Source organism: Calidris pugnax, unplaced genomic scaffold (assembly GCF_001431845.1).
Source record: "Calidris pugnax isolate Ruff unplaced genomic scaffold, ASM143184v1 scaffold518, whole genome shotgun sequence".
NCBI lineage: Eukaryota > Metazoa > Chordata > Aves > Charadriiformes > Scolopacidae > Calidris > Calidris pugnax.
The window spans coordinates 262,023-286,624 of NW_015091362.1; the positions used below are offsets into that span (position 1 = coordinate 262,023).

At 42.0% G+C, this 24,602-nt stretch overlaps 1 protein-coding gene across 4 annotated transcripts in view; it reads right to left on the reverse strand.

The window, feature by feature from the left end:
* Window positions 1-224: 224 nt before the first annotated feature.
* RALGAPB (Ral GTPase activating protein, beta subunit (non-catalytic)) overlaps window positions 225-24,602 on the reverse strand; it is a 65,629-nt gene continuing 41,251 nt past the window's right edge. For all 4 annotated transcript variants that reach the window (XM_014961185.1, XM_014961184.1, XM_014961183.1 and 1 more), the window contains 13 exons: window positions 24,012-24,163; window positions 22,182-22,369; window positions 19,933-20,039; window positions 18,276-18,428; window positions 17,397-17,606; window positions 16,263-16,421; window positions 13,361-13,526; window positions 10,088-10,210; window positions 9,245-9,381; window positions 8,405-8,513; window positions 6,143-6,221; window positions 5,446-5,594; window positions 225-3,711 (listed from right to left, as the gene is read on the reverse strand). In XM_014961185.1, coding sequence (XP_014816671.1) covers window positions 3,518-3,711; window positions 5,446-5,594; window positions 6,143-6,221; window positions 8,405-8,513; window positions 9,245-9,381; window positions 10,088-10,210; window positions 13,361-13,526; window positions 16,263-16,421; window positions 17,397-17,606; window positions 18,276-18,428; window positions 19,933-20,039; window positions 22,182-22,369; window positions 24,012-24,163 — 1,926 coding nt within the window. In that variant the 3' untranslated portion in view covers window positions 225-3,517. The remainder of the gene's footprint in view (window positions 3,712-5,445; window positions 5,595-6,142; window positions 6,222-8,404; window positions 8,514-9,244; window positions 9,382-10,087; window positions 10,211-13,360; window positions 13,527-16,262; window positions 16,422-17,396; window positions 17,607-18,275; window positions 18,429-19,932; window positions 20,040-22,181; window positions 22,370-24,011; window positions 24,164-24,602) is intronic.

Consider the following 24,602-nt stretch of genomic DNA (forward strand, 5'->3'; position numbering starts at 1 on the left):
TAAGCAGAAGTGAATTCATCTCGTGAACCATGAATATTTTTCAGTCTCCTTTGGAAAGGGTTCAATAGCTCTGCCTCTCATTCCAAAAGGAGTGGGACCATGGCTTGTCATAGACTTTTGGTCACCATGTGAGAGTTGGGAAGAGCCTTGGGGGTGGGACACAACATCCTCACCCTGGGCTGAATCCCCAGCCCCGTGGCCAGCAGGGCCAGGGGGGGATTCTGTTTTTTTTTTTTTTTTTTTTTTAAGGAAAATGCTTTTCTTTAGAGTCTTTATTAAGATATTAAAATTTCTGTAATTTTAACAAGGTGACAATGGTCCCCCCTCTTTCTGCTCTGTTAAAAGGATGCCATCATTTAAAGCAGAATTATGAACCCAAACAGAAAGGTCTTATGAGAAGAGAAAGTCTCAGTTTAGTTACGCCACATTCGCAACTCATCATTTGCAGCACCGTGTCACCCACGGCGTCCAGGCTGACGGCACAACGCAAGGGGCCAGTGCAAACCCAAGCCACACACGTCGTCAAGCTGAAAACTCAATACATCACTTCGAGGTGGAAAAATAAAAGTCTGGATTCTTGACTAACATGTTCTGCAATCACAACTGAAATAAATCTCATTTGCTCTAACCCTTTTGGGAAAACAAGCTCAAGGCTGTGCCCTGGACTAGCTGAAGCCACTGGAGTTTGGCCACTGACTTCAACAGGACAGGGATTTCATTCCCAAATGGGTATTTTACATTTTATTATGAAGTTGGAGACCTTTCTGCGCACAGGGGAAGGAGGGACACTCCTTGCAGACACCCTCCACCAGCACAGGTTTGCCTGGGACACTTGCTGCTGCCACCAGCATCCAAACCAACTGGGATAGCAATACCTTTCTGTAGTCACAACGTTTTCATACTAAACTGCAACTTTCTTCCAGAGTCACCTTTCCAGATAGCAAAACCCAACACTTATGGGCAGGTCATTCCACTAGTGTGTGACGTTAACCAGCTGGTTTTACAAATGCCATGAAGCAGGTTACAAACGCCCACTCCCCCAGCAGCAGGATCAGCAGCACCAACGTGTGCAAAAGTTACCTTCTTTCAAGACTTCGGAAAAGTTGCATTGTGTTCACTGGTGTTACAGCCACATTCTAGATGAACATGGAAACAGAGCCAAGACTATCCTTCAGCCAAGCACAGGCCTTTTTTAAAAAAGTAAGTTTCCAGGCAGGCCATTTGGCTATCTTGGACTTCATGGATATCCAGGGTTTCCCCAAATGCATGTCCTGACATTACTGACCGTACCTGAATGCCTGAAAGAAGTATCTTTTGCAGCTCATTACTATATAAACCAATGACTTTGCATATAACATACACTTAGCTATGGTATGTGGGTTGTTGTTACGTTATTGAAGATGTGCAGACATTTGATTGCTCAGTATGATTGTTACACATGCATTGGTCATGCCTTTTAAACTGGTGGTCTAAAGTGTGTTTGGCCATTAATTAGATCCAATAGGTACATACAAAATGTGTGTAAATTTAGTGTCCGTGCATTAAATTGATACTGGCAGAAGTTTGGCAGAGGAACAGAGCCGTCTGAGCTTGCCTTCCCAGCTTTGCCAAGTGCTGCCTTGCAGCTCCTCCTGCCATTTGCAACTTGGGCACCACAAAAGTGTGGGCCAGCCATCCTGCCTACTTCTATAGTAATTTTCTTTATGCAGTTTCATTTTTCCACTTACAATTCACCTGGATCAAAATTCAGAGCTCCTGAGTTGGAAGACCAGTGTGCTCATCCCCTGCAATAAGCACATGTCCCCTAACACGCCTTTGGTTGACATCCTGAAAGTCCTTTCATGTGTATTTTTAGGAGCCTGTGTTTCCATTAACTCTCTGTGAAAAACCACATGAAAAGACAGGAGCACGGTATGTCCTTGGCAAGTAAGTTGTAATGAAACAGTTAAGACTGTTTCAGGTCAGAACTGTTGCAAAAGGTAACTCTGAAACATCAAAATTAAATGACTGACAGGTATTACTGCAATGCATATTAAAAAGCTAATAAAACTACTTTGGGAATAATGTAAGGAGCTCCCCGAATTCCTGCTCACACTTATACTCCCACATTACCTGCTTACTGGAAGAGAGAGACCCGTGCTGCTGCCAGTGACTACAGCCTGCAGCCACCCAGGAGCACCAGCCATGAGTCATTACTGCAACACAAGTTCAGATTGCGCCGGGAGCCCGAAAGCGCTCCCGAGGCTGCCAGCGCCCGGTGCAGCTCTTATACTCCCAATATTAAATTCGTAGTTGTAAACATCTTCTCCCAGCACATCCTTCAAGGCCTGAACATATGAAATCCATTCCAAAAATGAAAACTTCTGACCGAGGTGAAAGGGAGCCATCGCTGCCAAGTATGAGAAAGCACAGCAGATTCAAAACAATTGTAAGTTACAACTCCAAAGGGCTTTCATGGAATGGCAAGCTAATGGGGAAAAAGAATTCTTGAATTTTCTTTTTGAGTTGTTTTAGTCTGTTTAACAGAAGCTTCTGAAAAAGTGTTGTAGAAGCTGCAAAAGCTGCCTATGCTATAAATATCAGGCAGGAGGCAGCCCCAGAATCTCAGATTTCAATCCAATGGAAGGAAAGCAAGTGATGTTTATGCTTTTTATGGAAACAGTGAGTAGGTGATACAGACACTTCAAAATAAATTAAAGAGCTGCATAAAAAAAAATTTAAAAAAATCAAGTTACTAAAATTAAATATGACATTTTGCAACAGACCTGAGAGCCATAACCCTGTTTTTATATAACCAAGAGCTCTTATCTAGTAACAACTTATGTTGGAAAGTCGGGTAGTTTCAGGTGTAGTTTGTTGTCAGCTTGACAGAAGTCTTGTACGTAGACGGACTCACTCCCAGGCACAGAGGGAACTGTCAAATACAGCATCTTGGCTATGAATTTCATGTCCTGATGCTTCCAAGCAATTTTCCTCCTCTTGCTTTTGGTGCACAAATTGGTTACAAGCATTGAAGGATCTTCTGTTGAGCTCTGAAGGGGGGCTGAAAGTGTCTTTTAAGTTATTACTGCTCTAAAGCAGGCTCTCCTCAAAGGGGAGATCCTACTCCCTTCTCCTTTAACACGAGGGTGTAGCGAGATGTCTGAAGGCAGGTTTGTTTGTACTTTTTTTTTCCATCCTTATATGCAGAGATGACTTTGTTTTGATTGTTTTCTCTCACAGAATGAGACACGGTTCCTAATTGGTCTGGAATAGATGACTGGGTGAAGAGATTATGTCACTAGCATCCAGGAAGGCTGGAATGAACTAACCTTTGGAGGGCAGGTGAATTAAGTCAGTACCCCAACTGCAATGTTTTGGATTCATTTCTCATTCCTCCCACGTGGTATCTGCTGACTTGTGCTAGAATATGATTTCCTGAATTCCGGAGGGCTGAGGAAAGTTATGGTTGTTATTTAACTGTTTTCATTACTGTAGCCACCAAGCTCTGATCTAATTGTCCTGGAAGGATAATGACCTAGGGGTTGCAGTTCTTAAGCCCAACCTCCTGGAAAAGCGAGGTATAAAACTGTGGCTCCAGCTGCCTGTTCCGGTATTTATTGACAATATCTGCTATTTTCTGTTTTCGGCGGACATGTGGGGGGTTGTATGAATCACTTTCCAGCCTCTTTCTCCGACAAATATTTATTACCGTCTGCCTCACTAAAAAACCTGAAAAAGAAACAACATTTGAATCAAGTTTGAACAAACTAAAATCTGCGGCCCTTTGCTGGCTTCACAGCTAACAACAGTTTTGGGTTCTGTCCTATCTAGAAATCCAGGGGAGACGCTCAGCACCACTGAGCAGCAAGTTTTCTCATTGAGTAACCGTGTGACAGATCACCATGCTCCCCAGGCCTGTAAGGACGATTTACTGGGAAAAATGAATGAAAAAGGGACTGAGTCAGTGGTACTCTAAACTGGCTGGAGGAGGAACGTGATTTCTCTGCTTTGCCAGAGCCAAGAAACTACCCACAACAGCACCTTAAGGACCACGAGGGAAAAGAATCCAAGGCAGCCAATCCAGGAGTGGTGGTGTGACAGCCCCTGGCCACGCCACAGGGGGACACACAGAGCTTGGGTGGGCCCTGAGGTCGCACCAGGCAACGCCAGGGGAGCTTCCAGGGTGAAAAAAGTATTCATCGATAGTTTTTTCCGGTAGGAATTGCAGAGCCTTCTGCTTGGAACAGCGGAAGAGGAAAGACTTGATGGGTTGTGGCTGGAAACAGGTTGCTGTTGTTCCTCTCTAACTCATGTCACCATGTATGGCGGGGAGGAAGAGGCTGGGAACCAAAGCCAGCAAAGCTTGGCCAAAGCTGGCAGTGGACTTTATCCTATTTTATTCTGAAATGAAATTCATATGCCTCTAATGAAGTGTCCATTAACCCCTTTGCTGTTCTACAAGCTCTTTCTTACAGGCAGAAACAGTGCCTTTCTTATTTAAAGGACTTAATTACTGGCTGCACATAAACTGCATCTACTGAGCTTAATATAATGAAATTTGTCTTGTCTCTAATATTTCCAATGCAGCTGAAAAACCAGCCCACCTCTAGGAAAACACACCTGATTTTTTTTTCAGTACAAGCCATTGTCATCAGCTGAATTCACAAATGTTTAAGGCCCCATCTGGCTTCAACTTCCACATCACTGAATTAAGCATGCAAAAAACAGAACCTGCAAGTCACCCCCAAACAGACCCCTACAATGCTGGTTTTATGTTTCTGTACAAGTATCCTAAAGTTCATTTATTCATTTCGCTCTGTTTTATGGAGTGCTCTCAATGGAGTGAGATTTCCAGTTACTGAAGCTACAGTAGCAGAGGTGCCAAGACAGATCTGCTAATCCATCTAGGAACACAGGAAACAGCCAGTAGCACATACAGACCCCCGTTAACACATCCTGCATAGTAGGTTAAGTATTTTTACTGAACACATTAGAAAACCTCAGTTGCTGTGGCTTTTAATCACTATCTGGCTTCTAAAACAGGCGGAACAAACTCAGCATGCCAGCACAGCCCAAAAATTCAGCAGTACCCTCTGGCAGTCAGCCAGCACCAGCACCTTGGATCTCACTGCTAAACATTAGGGTCACACTTCTCATCTCTCTTACCTAAATAACAGGGATTTACCTTTTCCTTCCACCATTACAAGTTCCAACCCTGCACTTCTCTCCTACAGCCACAGCAGAGCCCTGCTCTGCTGCCAGCCAAGTGCTGACCACCTGCTCCCTCTGCTGTTCCTGCTGCCACCGCTGCTGCAAAAGGCGTGTTTTTATTTCATTCTGCCATGCCCAATCCTTTTTCCAATTAAAGACTCTGGACCAGGTATTTTGCAGATATATTACTCATATTAAAAAAAAAAATTAATAATCAAAACATGACTGTTTCTAAAAAAATCTTTAGCTTACCAAGAGCTCTCCTACTGACTATCATTCCATCCACCAATGGGATAACCATATTGAATTTCCCAGTTGCTCCTTGTAGTTTTATCCTGAATAAGCCAGTGTTTAAAGGATGGATGAAGATCACAGGAACTTCCTTCTCAGGAATGGTAGATCTTAAGGGAAAAAACACACTGTTAAATCAATTTTATAGCTCTGTTTCACTTAATCCATAGGTGAAAACTGACCACTTTAAGCATCAAAAGAATGTTAAAAAATGTCTTGTGGCTAAACTAGGGGGACTCCTGTGTGTGTCCTCTGGACTTCAGAAGGGTTATATCAACTGTACTGTTTCTATGATCTTTTGTCACCACAGAATTTGAGTCCTGCTGACAGGGCTTTAAGCCTTGCAACATGTATGCAGCATTAACCACCTCACAGGGAGTAAATCAGGAGGGAGGCTAATCACAGATTCAAGATAAAAACTACACATTTTCTGTTCCTTAACTTATGTTTAAACTGCAGTGATATGAAAAGCTCATTCATTTTTTCAACAAAAAAAATCCACTGAGGAAACTCATCTATATTTTTTAACACGACTGCCTAGATTTTGCTTGTGAAAGCTGAAGAATGCAAATAATCTCATCATGATGACTTCTGAAGTGCAGCCTGAACTGTTGCTCAGAAGAATCAAGACAAATAATGAAAATAAGAGCAGTCTTACCTTAGGGAAGTGCTACTATTGGCTGTAGTTTCCACACCAGTGCTAGTCTCAGACACCAGATCAGGGAGGGGAAAGTTTTCTGTAAGAAGAGGATGCACTGAACAAAGTTTATCTACCCCAGGTTTTGTGTTTTATTTTTGTACAAAGAAAGATTATTTGTCATCAAAAACCATGCAGTCCAAGCATTTAAACCACGGATGGTTTAAGGCCTTTATACCATGGATGTTCTTGCACTGTTAGTGATGCAAAGTCAGTCTTTGTTTGTAAGCTTAAGCATTCACGGAGTGTATAGACACACCTCAGCCACCCTGCAGTCAACAGATGAGGTAACACATGTCCCAGATCCTCAATTCTCTCAATCCCAAAGGTCAAAATTTTGAGAGAACAGCGAAAGTAGGAAGGATGTGAAGTACTGCAATCACAAAATGAGCTTTGAAATGATTATTCAACAGCATCTTCACTTATCCAGAAGTAATTGGCCTCAAGCGCCAGGAATTTCACACAATACCTTTGCTCACATCTGCAGTTTCCTTGAGCCCTGCTCCAACAAACATGGTATCGTTCTTCAAATCCAAGCTATGCAGGTCCTCACCATAACCTACAACCCTGCTGCCATGCACTTGGTAACAAGTGACTGGATAATGAAGTTGCAGGAAGAAGTAGTAAGAACTCAGATCCCTGGAAGGGGATGTGGCACTTCCCATTACCTTGTTCAGGGGCAGGAACTGACAGGGACGTTGAGAGACATTCACAAAAGTACATTTCACACAGCAGGACAGTGCCAATGCCTCTTTCAGTAGAAAGAGTATAAGGCCTGAAAGCACCTTTTTCCATCAGAGCTGGGATGCTAAGAGTACACAAAAGCTGGAGCTAGCAGAGGTATAGCATGGGGGGTTCTGGAAGTACTTCGAGATGAAGCAAGAGGGAGACAAGGCAGTTGGCACAGAAGTGACAGCCTAAACTACAAAGTGACAGCTTTACCACTGTTCAGATTCAAAGAAGTACCAGAAACATAAGACAAAAGCCAATAACATAAGGAGCATAAGGCAAAACTGCTGGGCTAGGAGACACTTTCAAGAGCCCCCTGCTCTCCCAAGTCCAACTGCCATGCTTACTGAGGCTCACAGACTCATTTCTTCAGCTTCAGGCCCCGAGCTTTGGGAGATGCCTACAGGTGACGAAAAACAGACAAGCAGAAACATGCACAGATAGCACAGTTGCTGTGTCTGCAGCGAGCTGGCTTCAGCTGCCATCCAAGGAAGAAGCGGGTCAGGGTCACCAGTTTGGGAACCGAAGCAGCTGGGTGACCCTGAAGCTAAGGGAACACCCTCTGGGCCAATGTCTGGATTAGGAAATGATGCTGCAGAACTTGATGTCTGCTTCCTGATCTCAGTAAAGCTGTGAGGAATACACTCTGGAAAGGATAGTTGTCTCTGAGACTTTATATCTACACTTTACAGGAAGCTCCCATTGGAGCTGAAATGGGATGGCTCCCATCCTCTTGGTTGCTTTCCTCTGGGAAGAGCCAAAGGCTTCATTAAGATCCACCCTTACTGCCAGACTGGGAACAAGGATTAGAAATCAAAGACAGAATAAAGTATCAATTACTGGCCAGTGTTTACAGACTCTGATGGGTGAGGCCAGTACAGAGAGCCTCTCGCATAACGCTAAAGCCAGGTCATGGCTCAGAACCAGCACAGAAGCAGCTTTTGGGGACAAAGGACTCCTCAAGCCTAGTAGCCAGCTGCCCACCGTTGTCCATGCCACAGCTGCGCAAAGCTGGGTCTCTCCCAGATCAGCCAGTACCCAGAGACAGAGAGAAAACCTCAAACTACTGGTAAGAAACATTAAGTTGCATGAGGGACATGACCCTGCCAGAACAAAGGTGCAGAAAGGAAGCTGGACTGCATAGCATGAAACAGGCACCCTGGGCACATGAGTGCTCATGCAAAACAGAACATAACAGAAAGTTTCAAAGGTAACATCAAACCAAGAAGGATGATGATCCCTTAAGCAGAGAAGCAGCAGGTGTCAGAAGTACTTCACATTTACTGCCAGAGCTAAAATAACTCCCAGACGTACATGCCACTGATTTATGTACGCCGGACGGATCACCTCTCAAATACCAAGGAACTGTTCTGGAATCTTAGAAGTGTCAATTACAGACATTAATAAGGATTTAGCATTTTACAGAGGAAAGGAACAGAATTTTTCCTCTGGTTCCTGCCCTGTTTTAGTGAACAATAAAAATCTTTTACGCACCTATATCATCATAACGCTCCACCCAGACCACATACACTTTGGTTTCAGGTCCCATCGGTGGAATGGTCCGGCCCTGAGGCACCTTTTTGGATCTGGAAGTAGGACTGAGCTGTTTTGAACACAAGGGAAGAACAGTAGTTGCAATTGTCTTGAGTCCAGTAATGCATCCAACAAGCATTTCCACAGTTGCCCCTTAGTCTTTCAGATCTCAGACATGTACAACCTCTGCCAGCCATTGAGATGAGGCAGCTGCAGTGGAACTACCCAATCTGAGTCTCCACAATATTTATATTCAACATAAATTAATATATTCAATCTTAGAAAACTTGTTCAAGTTTTTCTTAATGTTCTCCAATATCTTAAATCAGTAACTAAATATACACTTGGAAGTGAATTCTATACAAGAAATCAGCAGTTGTAAATCCTTTGCAGATTTACTGACGCTCCCATCAGACACAACTGACATATACTATTTTAAAACGGGTAGGTGTGATAACTGTTCACATCTATCCATCCTAAATTTCCAAACATAGATTCAAGTCTGACTTACTTTGTAGATCTGCGTATACTTTTTCTGCATGTATTTCAAGACTTCAGTATGCAGAGTATTACCAGTTAGCATGTTTAATTTTTACATTTAATGTAATCTTGCAAACTCCTACTGCAAATTCTGGCAGGACCAAAGCAGATGTTAAAGATCAATGGCTACGAACAAGTAGCTCCAAACGCTATGAAACCAAATCATATACCATTAAAAAAATGCTGTAGCCAGTGTGCTTCTTGGCAGAGAAAAGAAAAAGAGAGAAGAATGCCATTTTTTCAATGCAAGTTTTGCCTTACCCGCTGGGAGGGATTAAGATTGTCTGTATGATTGGGGAAGAGTTCAAGTGTCAGAGACTGCTGTTTCAATATTCCTGGCAGCAGATCCATGTTGGAGTCATTTTCTTGGTCAGAGACATTGCTTTCCAGTGAATCAGCTGTAAGCCAGAAGAAGAAAGGCGAGTTTTGTCTTTTCTTCTTCCAAAAAACTTAAGCTGCCATCATACGCGAGGTTTCGAAACTAAAAAAAGTTGTAAGGATTTTGAAACTAAACATACATAGATTAACTGTCAAGTCAATATAGCATTCAAAAGCAGGAAGAGGATTCAGCAGTGGACAACTGCCAGTTATTCCAGAAACAGACTGTAATTAGAGCACTCCCTATGGATTTCAAAATGTCCCACGCATTTCCTATGGCTATTATTTCCCCACAGCCCTTTTATTCCAGGGAACTTCCGCACACAGGTTTTAGTGTGCAAAAGATGTTGTGAAAGCTGTTGCTCATCTGCATAGCAGTTGTGGACATGCTCCTCCATGTGCTGCAGGAGCATGTCATCAGGACAGGAGAGAAGAAAAAAAAAAAAAAGCAGCATCTCCAGTTGATGGTGAACAGTAAGTTGAATCCAACACCCGCAGGGTAACAGCAATACTGCTGTGCAAACCTTCACATATATAAGAGGGGCACAGAACAGATACCACCTTAGGAAGGAGTCTAAGGGTTAGGATCATAATTTAAACTTCAGTAGCTTTCTGACAAAGGTCTTGCTACACACACTACTAGTTAGCTTTAGGTTCTTCGTCGAAAAAGCTAATAAAAAAATGTTGGTTTGGGTTTTGTAAACAGCATGTACAAAGTGATCTTACTGAGGGACTCCACTGGTGATGGGACAACAAAGGCTATTTCTGTCAGGGCATCCGCATAATACAGCACCTTCTTCTGCCCATTGAAGATACTTGCCCCAACATCTTCTGAAATAATTAGATCATCTGAAATGGACATAAAAGGAAAGTTTAGTCAAAAGAAAGCTTTATCTCTTTATACATTGCCTCAGGAGAAGGCCTTGGAATACAATGAGAAGCAATTACACAAATCTCATTTTAAAATGAGAAGATTTCACAGTCAAATCTCATGGCCAACAACCATTCTCAGATAAACATTTTTGTTATCTTGAAGGAAATGGCATTTTAGGTTGGGAAGGGATTTATTTTGAACATATTTCCATTGTACTACATACCCTAATTCCCTCAGATTGAGTTGCCTAGCAAGCGTGTTAGCCACAAGAATTCATCTAACCATTCCCTTTCACAGGCATCATTCAGTTAGTCATTAAATTTCCAAAGGATTCTAACGTTTATAACTTCAGGCTGATACTATTCTAGAATTCAAGCCAGTTTCTACAGACTCTCCTGCCTTTTCTTCTGCCAGAGTTAGAAAACAGCTCTCTTGAATCAAACCCAATGCAAGAAAGCTCCTCATGCCCGCCGCCACCCCCCCCCATTTATACTCTCATCACAGTTGGCCACTACATCAGGCCTTCACAGTACAGAGAGAAAACAATTCTCTGGTGGAGCTATGCTGTAAGCAAATTACAGCCAGCCCCCGCTTTTCCTTCCCCATACTGCCTCCAGAAAGATTAGCAAGGACTTCAAGCAGAATTGTTTCTCTGATTCAGCTTACAGAAGGGCTCCTGGGACAGCTGCCTCAGCAAAACCAATGGAGCAATGAAATTCAGCATGCTGACAGAGAGGTGGCCACAGGCACGCAGGAGCCTCCAAGCCATGCTTCACCATCAGGGGAAGCATTCCTGCATCTCCAGTCCACAGCACTCAGGCAGCAGCACCACAATCCAAACCCAAATGTTTAAGAACTTCTTTGCTTTTGGGAGCGTGCAGGGGAACAAAACCAAAGCACATGCCTGTGAATTTATTTTAATCGTATCTCACTGGACACTATTCTAGAACCATAGAATCATTTTGCTTGGAAAAGACTTTTACGATCATGAAGTCCAACCATTAATCTAACCACATCATCAAGTCCACCACTAACCCATGTCCCTCAGCACCATGTCTACCTGTCTTTTAAATACCTCCAGAGATGGTGACTCAACCACTTCCCTGTGCTGCCTGTTCCAAGGCTTGACAGTTCCTTTGGTGAAGAAATTTTTCCTAATATCCATCTAAACCTCCCCTGTTGAAACTTGAGGCCATTTCCTCTTGTCCCATCTCCTGTTCCTTGGGAGCAGAGACTGACCCCCCCCGGCTACACCCTCCTTTCAGGGAGTTGGAGAGAGCGAGAAGGTCTCCCCTCAGCCTCCTTTTCTCCAGGCTGAACACCCCCAGCTCCCTCAGCCTCTCCTCAGGAGACTTGTGTTCCAGAGCCCTCACCAGCTCCGTTGCCCTTCTCTGGACACGCTCCAACCCCTCAATGTCTTTTTTGTGGTGAAGGGCCTAAAACTGGACCCAGCCCTCGAGATGGGGCCTCCCCAGTGCCCAGGACAGGGGGACAATCACTGTCCCGGTCCTGCTGGCCACACTGTTCCTGATGCAGGCCAAGACACTAGACACCTGAATAAATTTTTAATCATCAGATCCATTCACAAGGAGAGAATACATTTAACAAAATAAATAGCTTTAGTCACAGCAAAGACTGGAGAGAAAACAAAGCAATCAATCTTCACAAGTTGATAAAAGCCTATTTTAAATCCACTGTTTCAGTTTTTTAGCCACTGCTTGCTAAAGGTACGACTCCACTCATGGATTTTTTCAACAGCAGAACCAGATTAGAAGTAGCCTGCCTTCCCTAGATTAGAACCAGATTAGAAGTAGCCTGCCTTCCCTCCATCCCATTCCTAAATGCTTTCTCTGTTCCTTCTTTCCCCCATTTTTTTAATTCATCCAACTACTTGTTGGTCTGTGATTTAATGCACATAGCTGAAGCTATAAAGCCCACATCAAAACAGGTTGTTTCATTAATTCAGGGCACTGTCTTCTGTACAGCCTTACTGACGAAGGCAACCGCAAAGGGAAGGGAGAGGGCTCTGCCTCCGGATAAAGCACAGTCTGACCCTGTCCTCAAAGGAAAATTGAACCAAGACCTGGCCATTTTGTAACCTCTCTTGACTTGTTCTCTCAGCCTCTCCTCAACATTTCAAGCCTTCTATCATTTGTAGTTTTATTCTACAAATGAGTCTGGAAGCCTTCAGTTGGCCACAGTTACAGGTGAAGAGCATTTCTAAAGCAGTGAAGGGAAAGGAGAGCAAAAGCACTGTTCGAGGAACTGCAGCAGGAATGGTGTTGCACTGGATACAAACACCAGATCAACAGTGTTGAATAGCCTGGATCAGCTCATTCAATGCCTTTGTGTGGCCCACAGCAGAAGGCTGAGGCTCTGAACATCACCAAGAAAAGGTCTGGCCCTTGGAGTAGTGACCATGAACCATACTGTAACCAACCCAGACACTATCAGAATCCCAGGTAATCAGATTAAGTTGTTCAAGGCAGAAACTAAGCCGACCTCCAACTGGCCACTCTGGGATAGCAATTCACTATCCTGCGGATCGTTTTGGTTGACAGAATGGGGAGAGGGTAGTACATGACAAGCCCAGAGGAGGAGCTGTTTGAGTGGAAAAAAGCAGCTTAATTAAGCAGGACAGAAGAGGTGTGTGTGGGCTCCAACCACCATGACCTACAAACGGCAGTTTGTTTTCATTACTTCCTACCCAGCATGATTACAAGGCTAACTTATTAGTGAACATCTTGTGTTAATCTACTTAGAGAACACTAAAAATTGCACAGTATTTCAAGTCTATTTGCCAATATGCAGCACAATCTGTATCTGATTTCACCCAAATACTAGTTGTGGATAATATATTAAAGACTCATCAAGTCTGCTGAAGATATATCAGAGAGGTAATTCTTGCTGAGACTACTTCTTCCCAACAACATACAGACATAAGTTTTGCTTTCTTTGACGTGAAGCTTAATCTAGTATTTACATATTCCTTTCTAGTAAACATCAGCATTTATCTGAAAAAAAAAAATGCAAGTGCTCAGATGGGTATCTAAGGGCAAGAAATTTTAAAATAATTGTCTCCTAAAGGAGCCTAATTTAATATCACACCATTTACCACATCTTACCTTGTTCAGGTCCCTCTTCATCACTGCAGCTATTGATTGACCAACTTGTTGAGACATGGCCAGTCCACCCAGGGTGCTTCCCCACATCAACAGACCAGCCAAGAGACAGCAAGAACTCCAGGAAGTGTGGCTGAACAATTCTGGAAGACTCCATGTTCTTCAGGATCTGAAACAACCAGCAGCACCATGGTAGGTACAGGAGACTCCAGAAAGCAGCTCTCTTCCTCCCCGCTTTTTTTAATTAAAATGATTTGTCACCTACATGGTTTTGCCCAAATACAGCTATTCAGCAAGCCTAGAACCCCAGACTTTCTACATGGACACTACTCCCTGTTGCCCAACATCCTCCCACCCTGCTTGGTAACACCCTATTTGATCAACTTGTCTTTGTCTGCCGTCATTGCCAAAGCTTGTAAAATAGTCAACAGAACTGCTAAAAACAGCAATTTTGAGATTTATCCATTCATTGGGGATAAACCCCAGAACTGTTAAGTGCAGAATCTGCATTAGCAACAAATGTCACATGAGAATTTTCTGGACAACTTTCACTACTGAATTCAGGTGAAATTTTAGGAGAAAGGTATTTTATCATTACTCGCCTGTACATGACATACAGCAATTTAAAAGGCAGACCTCATCCCACATTAAATTATGAAACAGATTTTGCAAAACAATTTTCAGCAGTATTGAGCATGCTCTTTAATCAAATGTCACACTGTGCTGTTCACTTTAAACCTTAATCCTTATTTTATAAAGATCTGGGATCTTTCCACATTCAATGGCAATTTTTATCCCATTGTGACCAAGAGAAAATTGCAAACTTCACCGAACAGCACACAGGGAGATGTGGATGATTTGTGATTTGGTCTACCAGAACTGTTGGGATTTGTGGACCAGACAAGGCTGTACAACGTATCCATGCTCTCTGGGACACATAAGAGTTTGTTTTGTGGAATGAGTGTCTTAAATTTTGGGTTGTGCGGGGGCAGTAGACTAGGACATGGGCATCAGTGGAGCAGAAACTGCAGGGACAGGCGGTGGGGAATGAAAGCTCCCAGAGAGGAGGCTCCTCGTATCCACATGGTCCTGGCACCCCATTCTAATGCCTCGTACAATACTCAACAGCGACTAGACAAACTACATTGAAATATTACAATTCTCATTACTGAGCACATTAAAGTCATAGCTATGCTTCAGAATGTGCAGTTTAAGTGCAGTTTAGAAGACAATTTCAGAAAACAGGCTAGCTCAGGCTTTTTACAACTATATGGTTTTATATCTGAGCCCATTCAAAAAAAAGAATTTACAGTAAAGTAAAGACAAGGGGATATTTTCAAAGGACATCTAATGATGTGAAGTATAATGATATAAAAAGTGCATGGGCAGCTTAATTAGCCTGTATAAATAAATGCCATAAGACTTCTCAACTATAAAAGCCTACCACCGCAGAAAAAGATTTGGGCCTAATGCAATAACAAGCAGGGTAGCTGCCACTGTTCTGGGCTGTGCAGCATCAGACAACAGGTAGCTGACACCCCTCCTTCTGAAAGGATAGTGAGTCACCTCAGATCAGAATGTCGTCCTGAGCTGAAGTGGCATGAACTCACACACACAGAAATGGCCAAGTAGGACCAGTCAGACAGCCCTGCTCAAAGCAGAAACCGTGTCACAACTTGGCTTTGATTACCTTCTTGATTGTTAATACTGAAAACAAAATGGGACAGAAATAAGTCAAGGGTTTTTCCAAAGATGGGAGCAGTATGTCGCTCAGCTCAGGTCCACAGAGACGAGTGTGTTATTAACATGACTGCCTCTGTGACTTTGCACAACCTGAAAGGCTTAGAAATCACAGCGAGATTGTCTGGGAATCTTGAAGCACGAGTGGTGCCTTTATACTTGTCTAAATATGTCCAGAATCCCCCAAATACAAGATTTTATTAAACCTACATGGCAAAACCCATGCTAATTGGGTTTCCAAAGGCCAGGAAGGCCTTTTCTGCAGGACTAAGTAATCTCATCTGACTAAAACTGTTAAGAACATATAAACATCAGATGGGGAAAAAAAGCATTCTGCTAACCCAGCAAGAGCACATTTCAGGTGGAAGACAAGCCTCACGTATCCTGTTTCATAGCTGACTCTGGAGAGAGAAAGAGTGTGTACTGGCTACTCTGAACTTCCAGCTTGAAAACTGAAACAGCATGATGCTGGTTTCAAGGATCAGTGCATTCCACGCAGACGTAGAAAGTGCTACAGTGTTCTGTCAACTGTATATTTACAGCAACACGAGGAGATGCACAATAATGTATTATGGAATGAAGAGAAGGTACTACAGAAACAACTTTTTCTAATGAGCCCATAAGCCATCTTAGTGAGTTTCTAGGTCACAACCCAAAGTAGTCATGATTTAGATTTGCACAAATTAACCTCATTAACCTAATCACATTTGAATGTAAATAGTGTAACAAAGACTTACAAAGCAATAATACTTTCTTAATTGCAGAAAGATTTTCGCTCCTTTAATGTGTTTAACATTAGAATTAAAGCAAACTACCTGGACACTGCTGGAACAAACTGCAACCCTCCCTGCAAGCTGAGCCAAGAAATATGAAACACGTTTCTGATATGAATGTTTGAACTCTACAAATACGAACAATAAGGACAGAATAAATAACAAAAATACTATTAACGATTTCAATAGATAATTTATATATATATATAAAAGATGCTATAACAATCCTAAATATGGGTGATGTACTTCAACCTACAGCTGAAAAGGGTAGGCAGGTAAATAAACAGAGAGCCAAGAACCCCTGGTTCTGACACTCCATTCCAGTCATTAGTCTTGAGGGTCACTAGAAACAGGACAGTATAGGCTAGTTTGCACCCTACACTTTCACTTACCTCCTGACTTGTTTTCTGGCCTGCCTTCATGTAGAAAATGAAAACAGTATCAAAAGGACGACATGGTAGTAAATCCAAGTAGCCAAGGTCATCAAAAAACCCAGGAAGAGTAGAGTCAAGTGCAATCAGGTGAGGAGGTAGACGACTGTTAGCAGGTTCCTATCCAACAGACAGAGTTTGACAGTTTAAAAAAAAACATCTTTCCTAACTGAAAAGGTCTTTATGGCTTTAATAAATCTATTAAAGTATAAGAACACAATTCTCCTTTTCTCCTAAGAGCAAAATCATACACAAATTTCTGATGCAATAAAAGCCTGTTACTGTAAATGAGCAACGGCAAGTGTTTGACAATTTGTTGCATTCTACTCTCCTCATTAAATATAAATGGCATTTTCCCAGCAAAATGGACATAACATTTTGCTCAAAAAGAGGCCTAGCTACCACAACAAAAGCAGCAGATACTTTCAAAATAGCACAACTACATACTTATATGTAGTTTCATATTTATTTACTTATATACCAATAATATGCAAAATACTAAAAACTTTTAGACATAATTTTTGCAAAAGCTCCATTGTCTACTTTTGTTGATGGTTTTGTGGAAGGAAATGCAACAAATAAAAGGGAGGATCCACAGGTAATATGGAGAGCTTCAAATTAAGTATAAGGATCATCTCTATAAACTGCTGTTATTTTCACTTTACAAAGAAAGCTCTACAACCTATATGTATAGGTACTTCCACGTCTTTATATATGGTTAAGCTACTTCAGAACAATCATCTCTGGATGTCATATTTCAGAAATTCCTAAAGTACCACCCCAAAACCTAATTCAAGCTGAGGGAATGATCTGAAGTACAAACGCGTGAATGTGATAGCTTACGTACCCACTGCAAAAACAGAGATAACAGTCACCTATTCAGAGCATGGTCAGCTTGAGGCATGGCCTTTCACAGCTGTGCTCTCAATCCTGGAAGACTGTAATCCATCACTTTATTTGATCAGACTACAACTTAACAGTAGTTGGAATTCTACAGAAGATCTTCCACTAACAAAACCTAGTCTTCTTCTTTTGCCAGGCCAGGTGGTATGGGTACTGAGGGCATTTGCACAACACTAAGAAGTATCAGGTCACCTTCAATGCCTCTAGGGAGAGAAACCCGAAGTGGGAGAGAAACAGGCGTGCTGTCTGGAACTCCTGTGCTGGCGGTGGAGGCTTACACTCCGTGATCGGATCAGGAAAACTCTTCTTCCGCCACTCCTCTTCACTTTTCTGATCTATGGAACTCTCAAAAACTATCTGCTGGGCCATGCCATTCCTCAGCTTCTCGTGTCGCTCTTCAAGCTGAAAAACATTGCACAAAATGCTGATTCCACCAAGATCCACTAAGAAAACAGCCCCATCCTTTAGGAAAGCTTTAGGTCCCAGGTACAGCATCAGCTGCAACTCCACCACCAGGATGTTTGTTTATTAAAGCACTACCAACGAGACCATGCAATGTTACACAGCAAACATCTAAACACCCTGCTTGCATGGGAGAGCTGCTGCAGATTTATGGATCCCGTATCAGCTACACCTTCTCCCTTTTAAGTGAGCAGAAACTAAGACACATTTGGCACTGTGAAATTTTAAAATATTTTTGAGACACGGTCCCCTCTCCTCCCTCAGGAGATCTTAAAAAAGCTTCTTCCATTTCCCCAAAAGCAACAAAATGCTAGCCATTGCTTCCTAGCAATACCAGGGTATTAGGAGCTGTAATAAAACATCTTGAGCAGTGACTTCCAAAAAACACATCCAAGGCATTATCATCTTCCTGAGGAAGTGCACAGACCTAATTTGTTTGCAGAGGTTATTACTCCATTAATATGAATTAGTCAAGCTAAAGAATGCAACTATTTACAGTAAGATATCAGTGTATGATTCATTGACAGACAAAAAACCCAAGGAAAAAAAATCCTTCATCCTTCAATCCTTCATCCAAGGAAAATACATCAGAGACTAAGAGTTACTTACTTCTTTATTCACAATTTCATGTAAATCAGGAATGCTCAAGTCAGCTTTCACAAATGGGATCTTGTCCACTTCTTCAGGAAAAGGGCGGTGCTTCACACTATATTTCAATCCAACATCATTTTTCGGAGCTGGTCGAGGTTCTGGTACAAAGGTCTGAAAAAAAAGAGGATAGTTTTTACTTTCAAGGCATCGTACTGCTAGATAATACTCTAAGTGGAAAATGTTCCCTCTCCACCAGATGCACACTCATCCATTAGTGAGAGGTATCATTAAAAAACATTCAGTAATAACTGAAATTTTAAATAGACTTGTATTGAAAATGCAGCTGTAAATTTTAAGAGACACAGTTCTGCCCATTTTGGTGGTTGCAGTCCTGGAATCTATTCTAACTGTATTGAGCAAAAGCTACACTGAGAGGCCTCCATTTCCCCTGCTGACTGTGATGGTCTCAAGTCAAGCTGAGAAGTCCTGGAAAGAGCAGCAGCAACACTATGGGGCAGGAGTGAGCTATGCTGCTAGAACATCAAATGGGCTTCCAAAATGCATCATAGTGCAATTTTGACATTATTACTACGTTATATTCTAAACTGTATGTACTTTAAAACTTGAAGTTACCAATGAAAGAAACAAAAGATCTAGATGTAGGTTTGCAGGTGCATAAGGTCCAAGCAAGCAAGACCTTTAATTACATCTCAAATGCTGCTTTATAATTTTATTTACTACCAATCACACTTCAAAAGGGCAAAACTGTTAACATTAAAGTTACAGAATGCCTTTAAGTTGGAAAAGCTCCCTTAACACTGGTAAGGAGATCATCAGCCAGGACACAACTTCTCCTTTGGTGGGGGAGGCAGCATGCCTGGGCTGACATCATTCAGCAAAAGGACTCAGCTCTGGTGACAGAGCAGGTCCTGTGGCATTGTGCCAAGGGTCTTCCCGAAGGCTGCTTTGAAGAGACCAGATTCATCTACATGTGAACACAAGAGACAAGTCTGACAGGCCCTCATTTCAGCTGCATTATATTTTCTTTTACTTTAGCGAGGAGCATGTAAAGAGTTCGAAGATTTGGAGTTCAGAGACAGAAATTCTGATAACAGAAGGACATGCTCCACTAGACAACTGCAGTAAGAGATTTTATTGTAAAATGAGGTCGGCATATTTCTCCTCCACTATGCCTCTCCAGAGTCATTCCAGAGTTCATCTAGATATTTTTTTCCACAGCAGGTGCACAGTCATCTTTGCAAAACAGGGCTTTGTAGCTTGAATAGTTGCTCTCTCTGCAGCATCTCTTTCCATACCTCCAGACTTCGCTCCCTCTGTTGCGCAGGCTTTGCCTGACATCGAAACACTCATGCCTACACACTACATACACTGTCCATTGCCCCATCACCTCAGAAAATGTTCAGAAAAAAACCAAACAAAACAACCCCCCTCCCCTTAAATGAGTCTAGAAGGCAACAGCACTTTCACAGCCTGTATGTAATATTAATCACAAGTCGTAAAGAGTCACCAGAGATGTGTCACATTACCTACAGCTAAAGGCCCCGTGGCTCAGCCTTAATGTATAATCATCAGCTCTGCGGGGCAGTTTCACATTAGTGGAATTTCTGCTGAACTTCTCTAAGTTAAAGATTTCTTTACGGGCTTTGATAGAGACCTTTTGATTTGCTTTAGCTCCTCTTGGTAAAAGACAGAGTTGCTGGGCCCATGCAAATCTTCCAGATGTCCCACGGATCAAAACCGTGACAGAGGGGAAAGAGTCATCTGCAAAGCACATGGATTAAGAGAACAATACATCAGCATAAATTAAAAACAGTTCACTGTGTAATAATTTAACCAAAGAGAAACATAGGCAAGGTGACAGAGGTTTTGTTTTCAAGGTTAACTTCTCCCTGACCCTGAAGACAATTCCCGGTGAGGAGCAAGGAATCCTCCTCTCTGCAGGAGAGAAGCACTAGTCTACTTTGTAGCTGCCAACTCGTTTTCATCACGAAAAGTAACTTTCATCCAAATTCAGGCAGATCACTGTTTCTATCCAAGTTATCTCCATGAAAATGAAAAAAGATTGTCCAAGCCACTGCCTGTTTAGGTAAGGTACATGACCATATGAGACACAGTTTTCATGATATTCCATGACCTTCTCTAATGGTCCCACACAAACAGCAGCAGTAACAACAATGGAAAGACAAGAGATAATGGTCAAAACAAGACAGGAGAAGATGCTGATTTCACGTCATGGAAAATTTTTCACCACAAGGAATAGCGACACAGAAGTTGTCCTCATAGGTTTCCAAGACCTACTTGGACAATGTCAGGTTGCATTGTCCTGGTCTGAATTGCGTTTCAACCTTGTTTAGAGCAGGAGGTTAGACTGCGGACTCCTGAGGTGCCTTCCAACTTGCACAATGATGGTTTCAACATTGCAGGGATTTCAGTCTTCCTTTCAGACTTAAAAGGCCACTGATACCAGCCATCTTAGAAGCAGGGTCATCATACCTCTGCAGGTTTTCTTTTAAAAATTATTTATATTTATCTTTCACGCACGTAAAGCACAAATCGATACCATCAGATAACTAGCAAATATCTATTCCTTCCCCAGTATTTCATTGGAAGTAGAGGGTGCAGCAGCACAGCTACATGAATACACATATAGATAAACCAGCTCCCCACAATCATCCACTTCAGTAATCTGCCTCAGAAGTGAGCTGATATACTAGTGCATTGCTGCAATTAATCTCGTAATTCAAAGGGAATTTGTAAGCAACTTATGCACAGCAAGAAAAGATAATCTAATTTGAGATTCTAATAGCTTTACAGGATTCCTCAGTAATACATGTAGCAGAGGCAGAGTAAGGATGCAAATTGCTCAGCCATTTGAGCGTGCTATAATCCATTCTAGCCAGGAACACACTTGCTCAAACACGGACTGTGGGTGGATATGTATCAGAGGCTCTCAGCACCAACACTTTCTGTAACATCTACTTAGTGCTTCTCAACTAGGTTGGAGCACTCTCGACCATAACTCAAAATAAAAACGCCTCTTGGCCAGTTCATGAAGTTCTGTGCAACCTCTGTTTTCAAGACTAGTACCTGGACTCCATCCTGTCTATAGATGAGGAAAACATACTGTGGCAGAACAGCAGATCTACCATACATTAGTCTTAAACTGAGGTAGCATATAACAGAATTTTCATCTATTCTATTAGGTAACACCATGCTTCATGAAGACTTACATGGAGATCAGTTATTCACTTCAAAGCATCATGTAATTTAATACTAGATTTTTTTAATATAAATTCTTATTGGTCAAAGCGTAAGAGGCTGAAACAAATCAGATTAAGCTGTGAAAGCTAGTACCCTGTGCTAGATCTCCTTTATAGTAGGTGTCATTGATAGAACAGGATAGTACATGGGAAAGTTGTAAGAGCTCCTATGCAGCTAAAAACAGTTGAGCTGAAGGCACCCATAGAAACATCTAGTAACACTAAAGTAAACAAAAGCAACTGCAAGCAAAAAAGGTGTCACATCAACCCTTTGCTGAGCACTTGTCCCTGTCAAGCCTATCAAGGTATTTTCATTCTTTTATGAATGAGGATGTTGTCAAAGTAATGTTATTGCTTTTGTCCCTCAGCAGTAATTCAGATGGCAGCCAGCTGCAAGTATCTGATCTAACTGGGTGAAAGACAACTGCGTGAACAATCTGGATGGGCTTGTACATGTTTGACTATCAGTGGCATTAAAATTATTCCCACTGGTTCATCCCAGAACACTCTGCTCAATCACACCCCTACAGAACAGAAAAACCCCTGAAATGTGAGAGAGACACTTGATGAAGTGCCTTTGCTTTGCAGCTCCATACAGAAAGTTTTAACCAGAGGAAGGAGGAAATGGGAAATATGAACTTACTCTGTTCATTCCCTAGAGGCTGCTCCAACATCGCCAGGATGACACTATTATCCAAAACGAAGTAACGGAAGCTATGCTTGTTTATGGTAGGTAGACGAGAATATTTAATTAATGTGGTTTCATTCACCAAGCTACAAGGAGAAGCAGGGCCACTGGGAGAAGGAAAGGCTCCAAGTAACTGCATAATACTGCGAGAAAAAGGTTAAGAGTTATGACCCATTAAGACAAACTATTCCACCCAAGCACAGACCTTCACTCATGTTCTTTATTTGTATCTTGACACAGCAGTTACCCTATCAGGGCACACCTGCCCTCTCCCATCAGCTTGTTTTAAAACAGAACCAGTAACTTCAGAAAAACATACATGAAAATCTAAAAAGAAGGGTACTCTGCCTAGAGAATTAGTTTCTTTATAACCTAGGTTATAAAGGTATTAAGATATGCCTTTGAAGCACAAAAATCTGTACCCTTCCATAGCTTTTTTTAACATTCATTTTTATAAGAAGATTATGGATGACTGGAGATAGTCATCCATAGGCCACTCTTATATCAACAAGCGAGGCAGAAATGGTAGATGCGCTAGTTATGATTGTCTTTGCTTTCTTCAAGTACAGATTGCATGAAGTTAAAACCCTTTGAGACAGACCCAGCATAACTACCATAGATGGTAGCCTTCCTTGTGAGAAGGTCTCCAGCTGTGGTCTAACAGTGTCTGCCTCCTTGAAGACATGGGCTTGGGAGATTCCTAGAAGTACCAATTTAAATCAGCTGAAGTTGTACAGGATCTATCTAACGCTACTAGAAATTGAAAATTTCTATGGTAGGAACCAATAATGAGAGTTGTTCAGTGTCAAACTGAACATCATATGATCTAACTCAGGACTTTTTTCTTAATACCACCGCCCAGACCAAAAGTAAGTTTACTGAAGTCCTCCCCATACAATTTTCCACTTCACTCTGGGGGCAGATAGTTTCATTTCTCTAGATGAAGAGGCACTTTTAGGCAACAATAAAGGTTTGTCCACAAGTTCCAGTGACTAGTTGTTTTTACCTTGGAAATTAGAGTTAGTTTTGCTAACAGTAAAGTTTATAATAGTTTCATAGCAAAGCAGAGGAAAAAAGAAAGCAACCATTGCCTTTTGCAAAACATATTTATCCTCAATCTGTACTGTCTGCCCATCATGCCGTTCATCTAGTAAAACAGTGCTTTTCAACATCTCTGGAGCAAATCTCAATTTTCCTCTCTGTGCTTCCCCCTCCCCAACCCACACATTATCTGTTACTGCATTTCCAGCACAACCTCTCAAACATATTAAGCAAGCCTAATGCTGTGGGCATCCTGCACAGCTCATGTCTGCTGCACCTGCCATTCCCTGCTGCATTGCACATGAGACAGTGTCTATCAGTTCCCAAATTAGTGTGGGGATGGCACATCTTGTCAGGCTGAGAAGGAGCGGGGGAATGGGAAGACAGGATCAGGTCAAGTGGGAGACAGAGGGAACTGCTGCCTGCAGAGTGGACTGGCTGAGAACAGAACACAGGGGTTGCAGGAGGGCTTGGGTTTTGCTCTCTGAGGAAAAGAGCAGACAGGAGGGCAAGACAGCAACCACAGGGATCTTTTTTCCTGCTGAACACCTGCAATGGGAAGGGGGAAACAGCTAAGGCAGAGCATGGGACAACCTTGCCCAAAGGGCAAAACAGAGGGAGCTTCTGGTTGACTTTTCAAATGCTCTTGCTACATCAGAGATCTCACCAGCTGGGAACTCCTAATAAAAACACTCTCAGATAAGGCAATGCTAAACAGTAAACATGCTCTGACAAATTACGTACCACGTTAGTGTAGCTTCAGCAGCATCCTTCACTCTCATGGATGCAGGGTTAGGCTCCTTATCTCCTTTGTACTTGACCTCTTGTTCACTGTTTTTGGATTTACTTCCTGAAATGCCCAGCTCCACAATCTCCAGTACCTCTTTTAAACAATCCTAAAACACAAGAGGAACCACCTTAAAAGCAGCAGCACTCTGATAAACATCTCCAAGACCTCAATAAAACTGTGATGTACCATCAATTACAATAAAGTACTGCTGGTAACATGAGCTCAGAAATAAATGTAGAAGATTATTCTAATAAACAGCATTGGAATAAGATCATGTTCGCTACAGGAATGATATTTTCTCCATCTATAAATGTCTACTTATGTTTGTATTATAATGGTAGAAAGTGTTCTGAATCAGTATATACACACAATATATTCCATGTGTACAAAACTGCCAAGAGGACTACTAAGAGTGCCATTGGAAAATGTACACATATTTAAGGAGATAATAAATGCATTTCTGATGCTCTCTGCAAAACTTTTAATTAAGTTCTGAGCACATAAAGAATGAACTCATCTGGGAAATTGCAAGAAATCCTTTTCCG